Source organism: Phaseolus vulgaris, chromosome 10 (assembly GCF_000499845.2).
Source record: "Phaseolus vulgaris cultivar G19833 chromosome 10, P. vulgaris v2.0, whole genome shotgun sequence".
In the NCBI taxonomy this organism is placed as follows: Eukaryota; Viridiplantae; Streptophyta; class Magnoliopsida; order Fabales; family Fabaceae; genus Phaseolus; species Phaseolus vulgaris.
In genome coordinates this window covers 38,881,763-38,898,998 of record NC_023750.2, presented here as the reverse complement: position 1 = coordinate 38,898,998, position 17,236 = coordinate 38,881,763, and the positions used below count along the sequence as shown (strand labels likewise).

Sequence of the window (17,236 nt, the reverse complement as noted above, 5' to 3'; positions counted from 1 at the left end):
TTCTTTAAGGATGGTAATATGTTTAAGCTTTGCAGGAAGTGCCCTAATTTATAGTGTCAATGTGTGAGTTGACAGACTGTGTGGATGAATGTTTTCAAGACATAGCCTTACTTCCTTAATAAGCAGTGTCAAGTGAAAGAGAAAAGAGAAAAAAGAAAAAAGAAAAAAGAAAGAAAGAAAAGGAAAATTTTGTTCACACCAAAAAAGTAAAATTCATACAATTCACAAACCATTATAATATTAAAATAATATAATAATATGATTAAAATATTAATTTATTTGTTTCTCAAGTACATCTGTATTATTGCATACTATTGCATCCCATGTCAACACCACTCAAAGAAGAATATTTTTCATGACATTGACTCTCATGATCTCTTAAGAAAATGATTCGAGAAGGTTCATATTTATTTACAACATATCACAATTAATAACAACATATCACAATTAATAAGTGGTGAGTTTTATATATAAATAAAACTTTATGATATTTATATTTTCTTTAGTTGAATATTGTTTTTATTTCATTTTCTGATTTGTTTATTTTACTATAAACTAGTGACAATCATTTTTTAACCAACTGGGTTATAATAAATTATTGATTTATTTTATTTTTATTGGCAAGGATAAATTAAATAGAATTATAGTTGAATTATAAAAATTGATCTGATAAAAAATACACAAATAAAATAAGAGTATTTTGTGTAATTCTATGCACACTAGTGATAAAAAAAAACCTCTAATCCCTTTGTTAAGTTAAGTTATCCTTTTCATTTTTCTCACTAAAATTTTGTATTGGTGTCAATTTTAAAATTTTTTAGAAACATGATAAGATCTTATTTGACTTTCTGAGTAATTTTTTGCCATTAAGGAACAACTTTTGTCATCTTTTATTTTATTTTTGTGATTATTTTAACACCCTCAAAATAAAAAGCACTCACTCACTTTACACTCTTAAATAATAATATTTTAATAATATTTGTTTTTTTTTTAATTTAAAATTCTAATATACATTATTATATTTTAAGATGAATTGTTAAATGAATGTTATTTTTTATAAATGTCAAAAAAACATTTTTGAAAGACAAAACTACTAGGGTGCACCAAAGAAACTAGAAAAAAAAAACATTATTTTATTATAAATAATATTTTATTAGAAAAACTAAGGTTCAAGATTATCTTAAATAACTTAGTGAAAAATAGAACTTCTTCAAGAATTGGAGGCTGATACTAAAGTAATCATTGGAGTTAAAGATTTGGTGTCAATATGCTTTTTTCTTGATCTTGTTCCCCTTGGTGATAGTGGAAAGGGATAATGGGAAGGAAGCGACAACATTTTCAGTTTTTGATTGGGCACATGATTATGGGAGATTAAAAAGAAATTATGTACATTTTGCTTGTTTGTGAGTGCCCAAATGCATAGGTTTTCTTTATCTTCCTATGTGTCCAAAAATTTCTTTATCCTAATTAATCAAATTATCTTAAACTTTTGAAAGAATCCATGTAAATAAATCAAAACTATAATATTTAAAAAATAAAATACTAAATAAATTTATGTTATAAAAATATTTAATAATATTAATAATAATTACAATGGTAAAATAATAATAATAATAAATATAATTATTTATAATAAAAGATAATTTATATAATAATAGTATTAACTATATAAAAATAATAATATTATTTAATATAGAAATAATTTTAAATATTTGAATATTATTTATTTTTATTAAAATGTATTTTTTATAATTAGATAATTTATACTTTTTTTAAATGAAATATTTGATTAATAATATTTTTAAATAGATTTTATATAAATATGTATTTTTTTTAATTAATATATTTATTAATTAAAAAATAATTAATTATATTTATTATATAAAATTATTTTTAAACAATTTTTTATAATTTTTAATTATATTTTAATTTATAATGAAATTTTTTAATTTCCAACAATAATAAGTAGTTCATATTTTTTTCAAAAATAATTATTCAATCGTATTGAAAATAATGTATAAAATTTTAATTAATTCAAATTTAAACAAGAAATACCTCATATTTTATTATTCAAATATTTTTTTTAAAGATAAGAGTAAAGTTATAAACTTTTTAAAACCATCATATCACTCGCAAACTCCAATAAATTTTTCTCATAAATCCATTATACATACCTTAATTCAAACAACCTTATTTTCCTCTCAAAGCACTCAAAGTCTATTTTCTCAAATCTTCTCCTCTTAATCCATACACACCATAAAGAAAATCATTAAATAACATCAAATTTAGAGAGCAAAAATAATTAGTTACTGTATTGACTAAATTAGATGTTTAGAGACTAAAAAATTATTGGTATCTAAATTGATTTCTATTATTAATAAAAATTTATAAAATAATTTATGCATTATACGAATAACTTTTTTAATCTATAAAATATTTTTTAATTTAGTCAAATAATAACTAATTATTTTAATTTTTAAAATTAATTTTTATTTAATTTAATGTGTGTATAAATTAGTTTAATTCTCATATATAAGGATAATGTCACATATATATAATATGTAACATTGCAATAACTATAGACCAACATCCTTACTTGTCTATTCTTTATAGTTACAATGATATTTAAAAAAAAAATAGTTGTTTTAAGGTGAACAAAGTACATAGCTAAGAAAAGAATGTATGCGATTTAGATGAAGATAATCAAAATTGTCACTGTAAATATAATGATAAATTTATGTGCATATACTTAAAATCTTAATAAGTATTTATATATATGCAAAGTACACTATATTGAAATGGTTATAATCTTAAATTTATAGAAAATTTACCAATTTTTATACTCAAATTTAATTACTAAAGATGCAAAGGGAGATTATGATAATTTAATTTACCTAGGGCAACAAACTTTTTAATAAAAACTGAAGTTGAGAATAATTTTAAACTTGGATATACCAAACTATATAAACATTTAAACATTTTTAAAAAAATACGGATTTAAAATAGAGTAATACAATTCAATTCTTTAGATTTAAATCTATAAAATCCAAATTATTTTTTTTACAAAATGTGGATTTGGTTTAATATTTAGACTTGGATAAGAATTTTTAAAATAAAATGCATGCATGTCTTAACTAATTAGTAAACATAAATGACGGAATTGTATAAGATAACGTGTCTTTATTAACTTGCATCATAGTTTTAAGGAAATGTCATCATTTACTTATATAAATATGATTAAATATTTCGTATTTTTAGTACAAGAAAATTATTATTAATTTGTAACTAATTTTAAATACTAAAATAATTAGTTATTATTGAATTAAATTAGAGACTATTTTAATACTAAAAAAATTATTAATATTTAAAATAATTTTTATAATTAATAAAAATTTATAAATTATTTTTAAAATTGGTAGCTAATGGTTAGATAGCAATTTAAAAATTACTTTATTAATAAAATTACTTTAAATAAAATAGTGTCTAAATAGTATCTAATTTATTTTTTTAGATAAAAGTTTTCATGTTAGATATCACTATGCAAAATAGTATCTAATTTAGTTAATATAGTGACTAATTATTTTTGTCTCTAATTTTAATTATTATTTAATGAATTTATTGTAGTGTTCATTTTAGAATTGAAATAAATAATAAATTTATTACTTAGAGAAGAAAGATGTAAAATATAAAAAAATTTCTTAGCAACTAGTTTGACCATTAAATATTCAAATTCATTTATTCAGAATAGTACTTAATTTAAATTTAAAAAATAATACTCATTTTAGTTCAAATTAATTTATTATTGTTAAATTAGACCTATAAAGGTAATGGAAAGTATACTATAATAAAAAAAATTTAAAAAAAACACATTTAACATGATTTTAACCAAGATGTCAACATAACAAAACATATAACATAATCATTTCTGAAAACAACCATAATGCACTTCTAAAACATATAATATATAATCATCTTAAGATGTGAATGTACTACTATCATGAATGGAGACAAAACACAAGTAGTTTATCAAAGAAAATACTAGAATATGTAAACTAATTAGAATAAGATTATTCACAGAATGTTGTCATATAGGAAATCCTTAACACCACTTGCTACTAACATATATGCTCACAAAATTGCTAAGGACATGCATGTTGAATATGCACAAAAGTGAAATCACAACAAGTTTTGCTGTAAATTTTCTTAAGAAACTAGTTTTTCAGAGCAGTGAAATCTGGCTCAGAAGGCTTCGGAGGCATCAGGGGTAGCAATTTCTGTGGCTGTGGCACTCTGGTACGTTTACCACTTCGCAGGTGGCGCAATGCAGTTGATGCAAACCTTGATGCATGTAAAATGGCTGCAAAGCTTGGTGCGGACCCTTCCTCATTCTCCAAATTTTGAATCCTTTCTTCTGCTTCACGTAACAGCCTCTCTGCCTTCTTTTTTCTGTATCTACGCCATGCTGCTTGTATGAAACATGCACCCCATGTCTTCCATTGCAAGGAATAGAACCTGAACCAAAACTAAATGTAAGAATAATCCTAAGTTCTGTGTAATAACCAAAAAATGTCACACTGTGATCTAGTTTCATATTGATGTGAATGATATATGTTTGCTGACTTTTATAACAGTATAATGATAATTCTCTTAAAAGTTATACCAACATAGATTTCAGATTGGTTCACTTATCTGTTCATCAAAAATCATCTTTGACATGACTTTTAAGATTATAACTGTTATCAGAATTGACATTTTTTTCATCTAGTGCTTATATTATCTATTCATATATATTTTGTTGTAATGCTTTGCTTAAAATATAACGATGCATTATCAAAGAGGAAAAAAAGTTTAATCAGGTGAATCGTTGCCTGAAAGTGTGTTGGAGTTGTTTGTTGTTTATAAGACGTCGAAATTGGGAAGCAACACATTTCAAGTCCTCAGGCATGAGAGCAAAGGCTTCAACTTCTGATATAGTTTCCACAGTTCTAGTTGAAATGGGAAGATTTGAGGAGTAGTTGGGGTCCAAGGCCCATGTTAGAAGCTCTTCTCCACAGAAGTCACCAGCCTTGATCTCAGAGGAGTTGAAGAAACCAGTTCTTCCACCATTTGTTGTGGCAGTTGCAAGTGTTCCACGCATGATGAACAGCATTTCATCAACTGGATCCCCTTCACGAACTATGTGACTTTTCTCTGTGTACAGGACTGGCTTCAGTTTATCACACAGTGCATCCAACAATTGATTATCCATGCTCTCAAACAATGGCACCTAGATCAGTAAGAAGGTAGAATGTGTTAGAAGCATACGAAGGAGGAAAAGAAAAGAAGGTAAAAGAAAAAAACTCAGATACAGTTGCTTGAGTAATTTTCTGTATATCACTTATCAGAAGTTTCATAGATAATTTAATTTGCATAATAAGAACATGCATTAAAGGTAGAGTAAGTTACTGAATTGAAACTCCATTTCTGGTTGAATTTATAAACAAAAGGTACTTAAGGAATTCTGATTCTGATTGAAAAATAACACCAAAAACATATTGTTCATAAGGAAAGAACCGAGTGAATGGAGAGATGGTTATGGATGATACACACTTTTTTAAGTAGATCTAAGCAAAGATGGCGCTTTATGTCCCTTCTTAAATCTTTGGGGAGGTTGCGAATTAATGTCTCCTCCTCAACACCCCTATTTTCTTGCCATTTGTATTGTTCATACCGTCTAATTCTTTCCTTCAGGAAATCAGGTAGCATACGGTGGGACATCCACAGTTCTGCATCCCTCCTTTTGATTCTCATCTCTTCAACTCTGACAGTGGTAGATTGTAGATATTTCTGCAACAATAACCAACACAGTACCGAATCCATGAAATTCTACAAATGACAAGGGTGGGAGAATGAAACTAACTCTTCTATAACACTCCAAATTCATGAAAATTTTGTTTCTTATTTGAGGTTTTAAATCTGTCCCTTTGTCTGATTGGCCTTTAATTTGAAAAAATGAAAAATAAAGACTCATGAATTACACTGTATCTATGATTAGGGAGGTATAAATACACCAATGTATACAAGATCACTGTATTCTCTTGTCTATTATCTCATCTCATAGACTTACCTGCATGTTTCCAATAAGTGATGCAAATAGAACCAATCCAGAGACAGCAATGGAGATAGCAAAGATTATCTCCCCTACATAAGTACTTGTCTCGAGACCTTGCCCAACTGAACTGCAAAAGATCACAAAACAAATATGACTTTTGCATGCTTTTAGCCTCCATCTTAAGGTTGTATTATGCTTTCAGCTTGCATGGATTTGGATGCACGGATTTACGTTTGACTTATGTTTGATATGATCCGAAGTTCAAATTAAACATGCACTAATATCGGCAATTAGATAGAAAAGTTAGGAACAAAATTAAGAACACAGGTAGATTAAATGAAGTTCCTAAGTTCATAAAATGGAAATGTTGCATATGCAATCCAGAGAAGATTATTGGCCTACCTTAGACTGCGCAAACCCCACCAAAAGCAGTAGAAGAACTTGTGATGAAAATCAGTAGTTGATTCTAACACTCGAGACTTTATAGCTTCTATGAACATTCCAAAATTGAAAGGTTCCAGGTCTCCAATGTTTTGTAGATCATTGATAGGGCAAGAGTGATTAAGAAGTGATTGAACAGTAGAATTGTAAGATCCACAGCTAAGGTAGGATTCATGAAAGAAAGTAGTATTCTTCAGCTGCTTGCGCCAGCACCTCACCCTTGATTCTACTGAAAACAGATACCAGAAAGCTCCAACCACCTGGTAGTTGATGCTCATAAAACATAGCATGATTACTAGGAACATAGGTAAGGAGTTATGAACGTAAGTGACAAAATCAACTCACATGACTTGCTAGCATGTAGAGAAAAAGATTGTAAGCTGCTCCAGCCCATGCTGTCTCAGTCAATATGCCAGAAGTGCTTGTTACTTCTTTGAATAAAGGGTAGATCCGCAGAAGTCTTGGCACGTACTGGGCAATTACTGCATACTTCAACAAATCCTTTCCCACGTAAGGAGCTGAGCATGTTGGGAATAGGATCATAGCTAAAATCACCATCTAAGAACACATTAAAAGTGTTAAAACAACATCAAATTATGTCTTTCAAATAAAACTGAACTTAAATTTATTGTTGCAGTTGCCTTCATTTTGGATAAACACCAAGAGAATACATATTGTAATACTCAGTACCTAAAATACAGGCAGTTATAATATATGTGTTAGTGAAAAGAACTGCTAAACACTTATTACAGTTTACCTTATAACTCATAACTACCCACATTACTCACAACTCGACTTTAACTACCAAGTACACATAATAGCAGTCACATGTAAGAAAAACGTCGCCTAACAATTACAATAAAGTAGTCATTTTATTGGACTCAGGCCCAAAAGTCTATAAATACCATCATTTCCTCATGAAGTAGACCTAATCTTATTTTCATTCACTAACTTACAAAATCATTTATATTCTTAGTCACTTGAACGTCAGAAAATCTTCCACTCGAAAAGCTCACAGTATTTAATAACTCAGAAGAGAGACCGTTGATCCTCAGTAAGAACACATATACATATAAATATATTACAAGGCATTGAAACCATCCAATCCAAGGAATTAATTATATATTGAGTTTAATTGTTTGTCAACTAATCAATAATCATCTTTAGAGTGACTTTTAAAGAAGTCAATATCAGAGTTAACAAATTTATCATCGACCTTTTGCAGAGTGAGATAGTGTAAAAAATTGTTTACACATGTGTATTTTAATTAAATCTTCACATATTTAGAGTTTTGAGGTTACAACAATTAATTGATGGTTCAAACTGATATGCTAGTGATTCAAAATGAATTGTGAGATTTTCAACTGAGAGAAAAAGATACCTGAGGAAGTGGAATAATTGATAGAATGTCAATGCTGAAGTAAGAACTTAGGTATTTCCTGACTATGGCTGAAGTGTCAGCAACAAGCTCACCCCTTCCAAACACACGGGAGGAAGGTGCAATAAACCCGGTTCGAAACTGAAAGATAATGTGAAGAATGTAGAAAAGATCAAAGAATGTGCGGAGAACACTGGCAGTAATCTTGAGTGTTCCATCCAAATCAAGGCATTTTTTATCGTCATCAATCACTGGGATGTAAAAGAAAAGTGGATCCACAGAGATTGCCATCACACTTGTGATTACAAAAATTTTGTTCCACTTTTGAAGTGTTGGTCCCTGTGGATGAAGAACATGCCTCCTACAAGACAAATTTCTTATTGATTCTTCACTGACAGAACTTTGTGTTGATTGAACTTTTCTTTTGTGAAATCCGTCACTAGTGGAATCATTGAGCTCGATACTTGAAGATGAAAATGACTTCCAATCCTTAAACCTGGCCAGGAATATGAAACTCAGTAAAGAATCAAGTAAATGTTAGCATCAATTTTTTCCCATAAAAAATCGTAATATCAGAACTCCTAAAAGGCCAATACAATGGTTTAGTACCAATTACCAGAGTATAATAATCAAATTCCATTACTAGCAGTTAAAGGTAGGAATATTGGATAGTGTTTGTAACAGTGGAGTAATCTACTAATCTTGTTGACTAGATCATTTTCCAATTATTGCTTTCACTGTATAGGGTCAATTTGTCATATATTAGAGAAACATCTTTTAAAAATGCTTTTCTAATAACTTTTTTTCTGGTACAAAAGCAAAATGAATGACTGAGGCAGCATGAATATGCAGAGGCAGAATATATGATTCTAAAAGTCTGCAAAGAGTGCTGAAATTAAAAAAAAAAGGTTAGTTTGACAATTATAAGTTGAAAAGCACTAATTTAGGACTGTGATTTGGTTACTATAATTTTAAAATGGTTCACTTTCAAAAAAAAATCTTTTTATAGTTATATTCTAATGTATGTTTGTCAAAAATGTAACAAAAATGAATTAAAAAAGGTAAAATTGCAGAAATACAAAACCAGGCTTTTAGCAAACGAACCTAACAAATCTCTGTCCCTTTGCAGTCATGATTAAGTTACTGCTGCATGCACTGAGAATAGAAGATTCAGGCCTGCAAAATTCAACTTCAAATTAAAAACTTCTCTTCTTCAAAACCTCTAAATTAGTGCACATGTAACTAGTGAAAAAGGTAAACTATTTGGCTTCTTTTTATTTTGTTATCAAGTTCCCATTATTATTCTAGACCAGAATGCTTCCCCAAGATTCAGTACTTTCTGCAAGGCTATAAAAAATCTTTTGCTTATTTTTCAAATTTTTTTTCCATAACTTACATATTCAAAGTTATAACTCTTAACAAGAAAGCATCAATGGCTCAAATATTTACTTAAATTCATCAAGTCAATTAAGTAAAGTACACAACACCAAACTAACCACAACCAGAGTCAAAAGAATAACTACAAGGCTAATATGAATAACTACATGTAGAACACAACATATAAAGATAGCAAAACTTGTTCAATCCAAAAACAACTAACTTCAAAGTTTTCTCATCTGTGGAAAGCCGAGGAAGAAACTATGAAACTCTCTTCTGAAGGTTAAAACAAATCCAAAGAAAGTTTAAAAAACGAAGAGTAAACAAACATGGCTTTATGTTTTGCTTCTGGGAAAGTTAAAGGGACATGGAGTGAGTGTGTTGTGGTTGAGGAAAGCAAGAGAAAATGGCAAGAGTAGAAGGTTAAAGGAAGATGAACCTTGTTATTATGTAAAGGTTGGCTGAAAGTGCAAAGTTTCTTCCCTGTTTCCTTTACTTAGCCGAGGAAAAGCAGAAGTTGAGTAGCATAAGCTAAAGAAAGAAACAAATGTTGCATTAATAAGCCTTCAGCTAAAGAATTGTGATGGTCACGCACTTACTAGTATGATAGTGATGGAATGAAAAAGAAGAAAGAGTGAAATAAAGCAGGAGCAACACTGACATGACTGAGGTTGTTACAAGACTAATAGAGTCAAGTACATGCATGCATATATGTACATACATTACTACTACGTACCAACCCATCAAAAATTTGGACCTCATTCTCCCTCAAATTCACAAAATTTGGGTTTTAACATGAGGTAAACCTCCTAAAAGTGAGATTGGATATTTATCCATAGTCTTTTCATACTTTGAATTACACTATCACTACAAGAAAAAATAAATAAAAACTAATTTTAGAGACAAAAAATAATTAGTTGTTACAGTAACTAAATTAGAAATCATTTTAGAAACTACAAAAAAATTGATTTTTAAATTGGTATCTAATTAGCTACCAAGGTTTTAACTACTAATTATTTAGTTTATAAATTTGGTAGCAAAAATATTGGTTGTTAATTAGAAACCATTTAACAATAATAAAAACTAATTTAGAAACCAAATTTTTTTTAGTTTCTGAAAAACTGTAGCAACTAATTCTTTTTGTCTCTAAAATTGATTTACATTTCATGTTTTTTTTGTAGTGAAGGTACAAAAATAAATCAATAGCATACTAAGAAATGAGTTTAAGTTTGACTATCTCAAATAAATTTAAGTTTAATTCAACCTCAAAAAAACAACTTACAAAATATGAGTTTTGGTATAGTTCTTCCATATTTTTTTTTTTTAATGTGATGGCAGATGATTGTTGTTGTTTGGAGTGTGAGCATAATTGAGATCTCAAGTTGTATAATAATACTTAAGATGAAAACTTTTATAAAAAAAAAGTTATTTTCAATTATGTAATATAATACATAAATTGATTTTTATCTTTACTCAATCTATAATCCCAAACAAACACCCATTAGTATAGTTAAATGTCATGCATATTAAAAAAAATAAGAAATAACTAATCTACAAATTAAAATTAATTTACACAAATTAAAAATAAGAATATGCAGAAATTATATAAAAGATTTAACTTATTATCTTGTATAGACTAATCTAACCAATTAAAATTTATTTCATATTTTATCTTTCTTTTAAAAATATTTGTAAAAGAACTTTGTCCAATCATGTTAAGACCATGTTATTGACTTGATGTTCTATAATCAAATTTAAGTCCTATTCACCTCAAGGAATAAAATGTAAATGATTGGTTTTAAATTTTGGAGCAGTGATTAAAGAAGGTAATGTGTTAATCATTGAAGAGTTATTATCCCTTCTAAGAAATAAAAAGCACTACTGAGTTTGACAGAGGAAATAATAATTGATATAGCTCCAGACACTGAAGATCATTGTGCTGTGTCCTCTTATTCATGGCCCATCACAAAGCTGGTTTTAAATATCATGGTGACTCATCAATAATTGTCGCTATATTAAAGTAGTTCATTTTTTAAAAGAATTTAAATATGTAATTAAAACTATTTAGTTGTATTTCTATAGTTTTATTGTATTACAATTGTATTTTTTTACCATTTCTAGATCAAAATATAGCTTATTATTTATTTTTCTTTTCAATAGTTTTTCTGTATCTTTTATTTATTTTATCATTTTAAGTTTGAACATGTTACAGTATCACGATAACAAATACATGAATGATACAAATACAATGTGTGAACTTTTAATAATAAGTTATAATTTGTGTTTAACTGAAAACAATCATATAAATAAATAAAAAAATTGACGTGGGATAGTTTCAGTTTAAGTTGTGGTCTCAATTATTACTAATTACGTTAAATATTTAAAGAAATTTTTTAGTTTACACTAGTACAAAATATAAAAACAACGATCCTTTATTTAGTGCGGTTTTGCGCTTAAACGCGTTTGTAAAAAACGTGATGGCATTTTTGAAAATAAATTGATTTACAAATGCGATCTTTAATATGACCACATTTGTAAATCGTTGGAATTGATTTACAAATGCGGTTTTACTCTACAACCGCATTTGTAAATCAATTTTACCCAAAAAATTTGAAGCGCACCACTAGTTTTAGACTTTCACTTTCTTCTTTTCCGCTCTTTGTTTTAACGTTCTTGTGCTCATTTTCAGTTTCTTCTCTCTGCATTTTGTAAGTTTCAGTTTCATTCATTCGTTTTCGTTTTCGTTTTCGCATCATTCATTATTCACTTTGTTGGCATTGGCATTTTGGTTTCCTAACTTCGTTTGTGGCATTTAGGATACTGTTCCATTGGTGTTCGCTGGTTTTTTGCTGCTCCGCCACCGCCACAGCTTCCGCCGCCGCCTCCGCCTTTGTCTTGTGCCTCTGCCACTCCCGATCACCATCAAGCTTGTTCACGACGGAAAGGTTGGTTTTGTATTTAATATTTATTTAATATTTTGAATTTATATTTAATATTTTGAATTTTTATTTAATATTTTGAATTTATATTTTTCTGTATTATAATATATATTTAATTAATAACTAATACAACTTGGAATTTATAACTAATAACTAATAATTTATATATTTGTGTGTATTTTGAATTTTTGTTTATTATAATTTATATATAATTTAATAAATTAGTTACGGAAACAACTAATTTATATATTATTATATATAAATTTGTATTATATAATTTGTATTTTCTTAAATTTATATTATATATTTAGTTAGTTGTTAATTACATTTTAATAAAAATTTTATGTTATGTTAGTTATTGTTACTTTTATAATAGAATTATCGTGTTTGGATTGAGTCCGGGGTGTTCGACCCTCGGCAAATGTGTGAGATAGAATACTAATTATTAGAAAATCCTAACTATTCCAGAATATATAATGGATCGAGGTTGAATTAATGTTGTTCGTATAAGTGATGAGTACGAAAGGGGAGTAGAGGAATTTATACAATTTGCGATTATTAGTGGTCATGATGGAGCAAAGATCAGGTGTCCGTGCGTTAACTGTTTGAATGGAAGGATACTGGATGTGAATATCATGAGGGAACACCTGCTATGTGATGGGTTTCTTCGATCTTATACAACTTGGACATGGCATGGTGAACTATTAAATTTACCACGTGTTTTCGTAACTGAAGAATATGTGGGTTCTACCATGGATGAAGCAGTACATGATGATGGAGATGATGATCGATTGGAGGACATGATTCGTGATGTGGGAGCTGAGTGTTTTGCAAAAGCGCATGGATATGGAAGTATGTCAAAAGATGCAGAGACTCCTTTGTATCCTGGATCAACTAACTTCACACGGTTGTTGTCGGTGTTAAGATTGATGAATTTGAAGGCAATAAACGGATGGACTGATAAAAGCTTCCCGGAATTGCTCCAGCTGTTGAAGGATATGCTTCCAGAGGGAAATAGTCTACCTAATCGTAATTACGAGGCCAAAAAGATTCTTTGTCCAATGGGTATGGAGTACAAAAAGATACATGCATGTCCTAATGATTGTATATTATACCGGAAAGATTTTGAATTGTTGAAAAGTTGTCCGAGGTGTGGGTTATCACGTTATAAGTTGAAACAAAAAGATGATGATTCTATTGATGAAATGGAAAAGCATGGACCCCCAATGAAGGTTTTGTGGTATTTTCCCATCATTCCAAGGATGAAGCGTTTGTTTGCAAACCCAGACGATGCTAAGAATCTTAGATGGCATGCAGATGAGAGGAAATGCGATGGCATGTACCGACATCCAGCTGATTCTATTCAATGGAAGAAATTTGATGATGACTTTCCAGAGTTTGGTAAAGAATCAAGAAATATCCGACTTGGTTTAGCTACAGACGGAATGAATCTGTTTGGTAATATGAGTACAAATCACAGCTCATGGCCTGTATTACTAGTTATTTACAACTTACCTCCTGGATTGTGCATGAAACGAAAATACATGATGTTGTCTATGATGATATCCGATCCGAAACAACCAGGGAATGATATTGATGTTTATCCAAGTCCCCTAATTGAAGATTTGAAGTTAATGTGGGACCAGGGTGTTAAAGTATTTAACGGATTTGCTAATGAAACTTTCAAGCTTCATGCCATGTTATTTTGCACCATCAATGACTTTCCGGCATATGGTAACTTATCAGGTTATAGTGTTAAGGGTCACAAAGCGTGTCCAATATGCGAAGAAGACACTGCTTCTCAACAATTGAAACATGGAAGGAAAACAGTATATCTTCGGCATCGGAGGTTTCTTAGAAGTCATCATCCTTACCGGAGGTTGAAAAAAGCCTTTAATGGACACCAAGAGGGTAGTGGTCCACCAACTCCATTAACCAGTGTTGAGGTTTACAAAAAGGTAAATAACATAGACCACACCTTCGGTAAGTAAAAAAAAAAGTCATCTGTGACAAATATTTGGAAGAAGAAATCAATCTTCTTTGATCTTCCGTACTGGTCGAGGTTAGAAGTCAGACATTGTATAGATGTAATGCAAGTTGAGAAGAATGTGTGTGATAGCTTAATTGGTACACTTCTTAACATTAACGGGAAGACGAAGGATGGTCTAAATGCTTGTTTAGATTTGATTGAGATGAACATACGCGACGAGTTGGCACCCATAGAAATGGGTAAGCGTACATATTTGCCCCCAGCCTGTTACACAATGTCAAAAGATGAAAAAATTAGTTTTTGTCAATGTCTAAAAGGTGTGGAAGTGCCACAAGGACATTCCTCAAATGTGAAGAGCCTAGTGTCAATGCAAGATTTGAAGTTAATTGGGTTGAAGTCTCATGATTGTCAGATCTTGATGCAACAGTTGTTGCCGGTAGCTATCCGTGGGATCTTACCAAAAAATGTTAGACATACCATAACCCGTTTGTGCTCATTCTTCTCTTTCATCTGTTGTAAAGTCATTGATCCCTCAAAACTAGATGAACTTCAAAATGAAATTGTTGTTATCTTGTGTGAATTGGAGATGTTTTTTCCTCCGTCTTTTTTTGACATCATGGTTCATCTAGTTGTGCATCTGGTAAGAGAGGTTAGATTGTGTGGACTAGTGTACTTAAGATCGATGTATCCTGTTGAGCGGTATATGAAAATTTTGAAAGGTTATGTGAAAAATCATTATCGTCCAGAGGCTTCAATGATTGAAAGGTACATAGCTGAAGAAAGTATTGAATTTTGTTCAGAGTACATGACAAAAGCAAATCCAATAGGTGTTCCAGCTAATTCATGGCACCACAGGCGTTCTACAAGTAAATGTTTACGTGGTGTGAATATTGTAAGCAAATCTCGATCAGAAGTCTTGCAAGTACATTTGTACATATTGAATAACACAAATGAAGTTGTACCTTACATAGAAGCTCATAAAGCCATTGTGAAGGCAAATAACCCAAGACAAGCAGAGAAATGGGTCTTGATGGAACATAATAGAACTTTCATGCCTTGGTTTAAAGACAAGGTGTTCAAGGATTCAACGGCATCACTTGACCTGGTTGGCTGCTGGATTGAAGTTTGATGTCATCTCATGTACAGCGTAAGTGAATAATTGTATATTTTACACGAACTCCATGGATGAAAAGAGTCCAGTTCAAAATTCTGGTGTTACTCTTGAAGCCGAGTCAATGCAGTTTTCGACTTCGAAAGATACAAATCCAATACTTGGACCAATAGCATACTATGGGTTTATAGAAGTGATATGGGAGATTGACTACACTAAGTTTTCCGTTCCAGTTTTCAAGTGTAAATGGGTTGACAATAAAAGTGGGGTTAAAATTGATGATTCAGGATTCACACTAATGGACTTTTGAAAGATAGGGTATCGAGATGAGTCATTTATAATGGTTCAACAAGCATCTCAAGTTTTCTACGTGAAAGATCCTACGTCAGAACATTGGTATGTCGTTTTACACGACAAAAAACAAGGGGAGACCATAGATGATATTGAAAATGGTGACCCCTGTTCATTCACATCAAAGATAATTAATAAAGATGACGATGTAGTTGATGATGTACATGCAACCCGTAAAGACCACAGTGAAGGAATTTACATATGAACTTTCAACCCCATGCAACCTGTAAATAAGCATTTTTTATTTACATTTTTATGTATTATTTTGATAAGATTTTAATTCGATGCAGATTAACTAATGTAATTGTTACCTAATTTTTTTAACAGAAACATGGATGACGATCAAACCCCACTCAAACCTCGATCCGGAAGAGGTAGCAGAGGACCTACTAGATTGAAGCGTCTCGCATTGAGACGTGCTGCTGGTGAGAAGACACGTGTTGACATTGACGTCAACACTGGAGTGGCTTTTGGTCCTAAGGCAGATGAGTTTATGAGCTATCTTGGAGTTGTTTCTCGTGAGAGACTCTCCATTCTGATTAATTCATGGGATGAGGTGTCAGAGGTCGACCGTAACATGATCTGGGAGGAGTTCTGGTAAGCTTTACATTTTGATATAATGCTTTTTAATATTCATTGATTAATTTTAATTTGCTGATGTTATTTTGCAGGCAAACTTTGAAATTCCTGATGTGGAACCGCTTCAATCAAAGATTATATCCAATATCGGACTCAAATTTCGTACCTTTAAGTCAAGACTGACTTCCAGATACATTTTTGACGACCTTAAAGACGAAAATCCATGTTTAAAGTACAAACATATTGATGAAGAGACATGGCGTCTTTTTAGAGAAAGCCGTGAAAATGAGGCTTGGATGGTAAGTGAAGTAACTTTTTTGTTTATATAACATTAATAAGTTTATCTTATTTACTTCAATTTGTTTATTTCAATTATGACAGGATCGTCGGAAGAAAGCTCAAGAGATAGCTTTGAAGAATCTTACCCCGCACGTTATGTCTCGTTCGGGGTATCGAAAACTTGAGCAAACACTATGGTGGAAAAGGAGAAATCTCAACAGGGGACGTTGTCTGGGAATGTGGAAACAGGGTTCACTTCTCCTCCATCACCACCTTTTCGCCATGTAAAATGGAAGAGGGCCCGAATTAAAAAGTCGGGTACACCAAGTTCTGAGCAATCCGGGGTTATCATCGAAAAAATTGTAAGTTATTTTTGTTATTTTCATTTATTTTAAAGCATTAATTATATTAATGATTGAAAATATGATTTTTGTGTACTCTTGCAGGATTCCTTGGAATCCGACAGTAAATTTGTTGTTGAAGGTCGTCACGATATCCTGGTTGAAGCAATTGGACGACCTGAGCACTCTTGTCGTGTTCGTGCAGCGGGACAAGGGGTCGGAATTAAACTATATTTTGGAGTTTCAGAACGACAGTCATCCTCCTCCTCCAAAGAGAACGAAACTCAAATGAAGACTAAGATACGTGAAGAATTAATGGAGGAGAAGACTGATTTGATGCGGCTAGAGATGAGAAAGGA

The 17,236-nt window shown here is 30.6% G+C and overlaps 1 protein-coding gene across 2 annotated transcripts; it reads right to left on the bottom strand.

Annotated features, from left to right (window-relative positions):
* Nucleotides 1–4,022: 4,022 nt before the first annotated feature.
* Nucleotides 4,023–9,858, bottom strand: LOC137818666 (cyclic nucleotide-gated ion channel 1-like). 2 transcript variants are annotated; one of them, XM_068622220.1, is made up of 9 exons: nucleotides 9,727–9,858; nucleotides 9,015–9,086; nucleotides 7,914–8,406; nucleotides 6,878–7,090; nucleotides 6,494–6,792; nucleotides 6,107–6,218; nucleotides 5,590–5,826; nucleotides 4,869–5,266; nucleotides 4,023–4,512 (listed from the first exon to the last, which is right to left on the bottom strand). In XM_068622220.1, the coding sequence occupies exons 2-9, from the start codon at nucleotides 9,041–9,043 to the stop codon at nucleotides 4,212–4,214; spliced, it is 2,082 nt and encodes a 693-aa protein (XP_068478321.1). In that variant the 5' UTR covers nucleotides 9,044–9,086; nucleotides 9,727–9,858; the 3' UTR covers nucleotides 4,023–4,211. The 2 variants fall into 2 exon arrangements, with proteins under 2 accessions (XP_068478321.1, XP_068478322.1); XM_068622221.1 differs by having other exon boundaries at nucleotides 9,511–9,756.
* Nucleotides 9,859–17,236: the final 7,378 nt, after the last annotated feature.

Coding starts and splice junctions, on each gene's coding strand:
- LOC137818666 (XM_068622220.1), bottom strand. CDS start 9,043: ATGACTGCAAAGGGACAGAGATTTGTTAG. Junction 5,267..5,589: donor GCTTAGATCTACTTAAAAAA/GTGTGTATCATC, acceptor TTACTGATCTAG/GTGCCATTGTTTGAGAGCAT. Junction 4,513..4,868: donor CAACTCCAACACACTTTCAG/GCAACGATTCAC, acceptor GTTTTGGTTCAG/GTTCTATTCCTTGCAATGGA.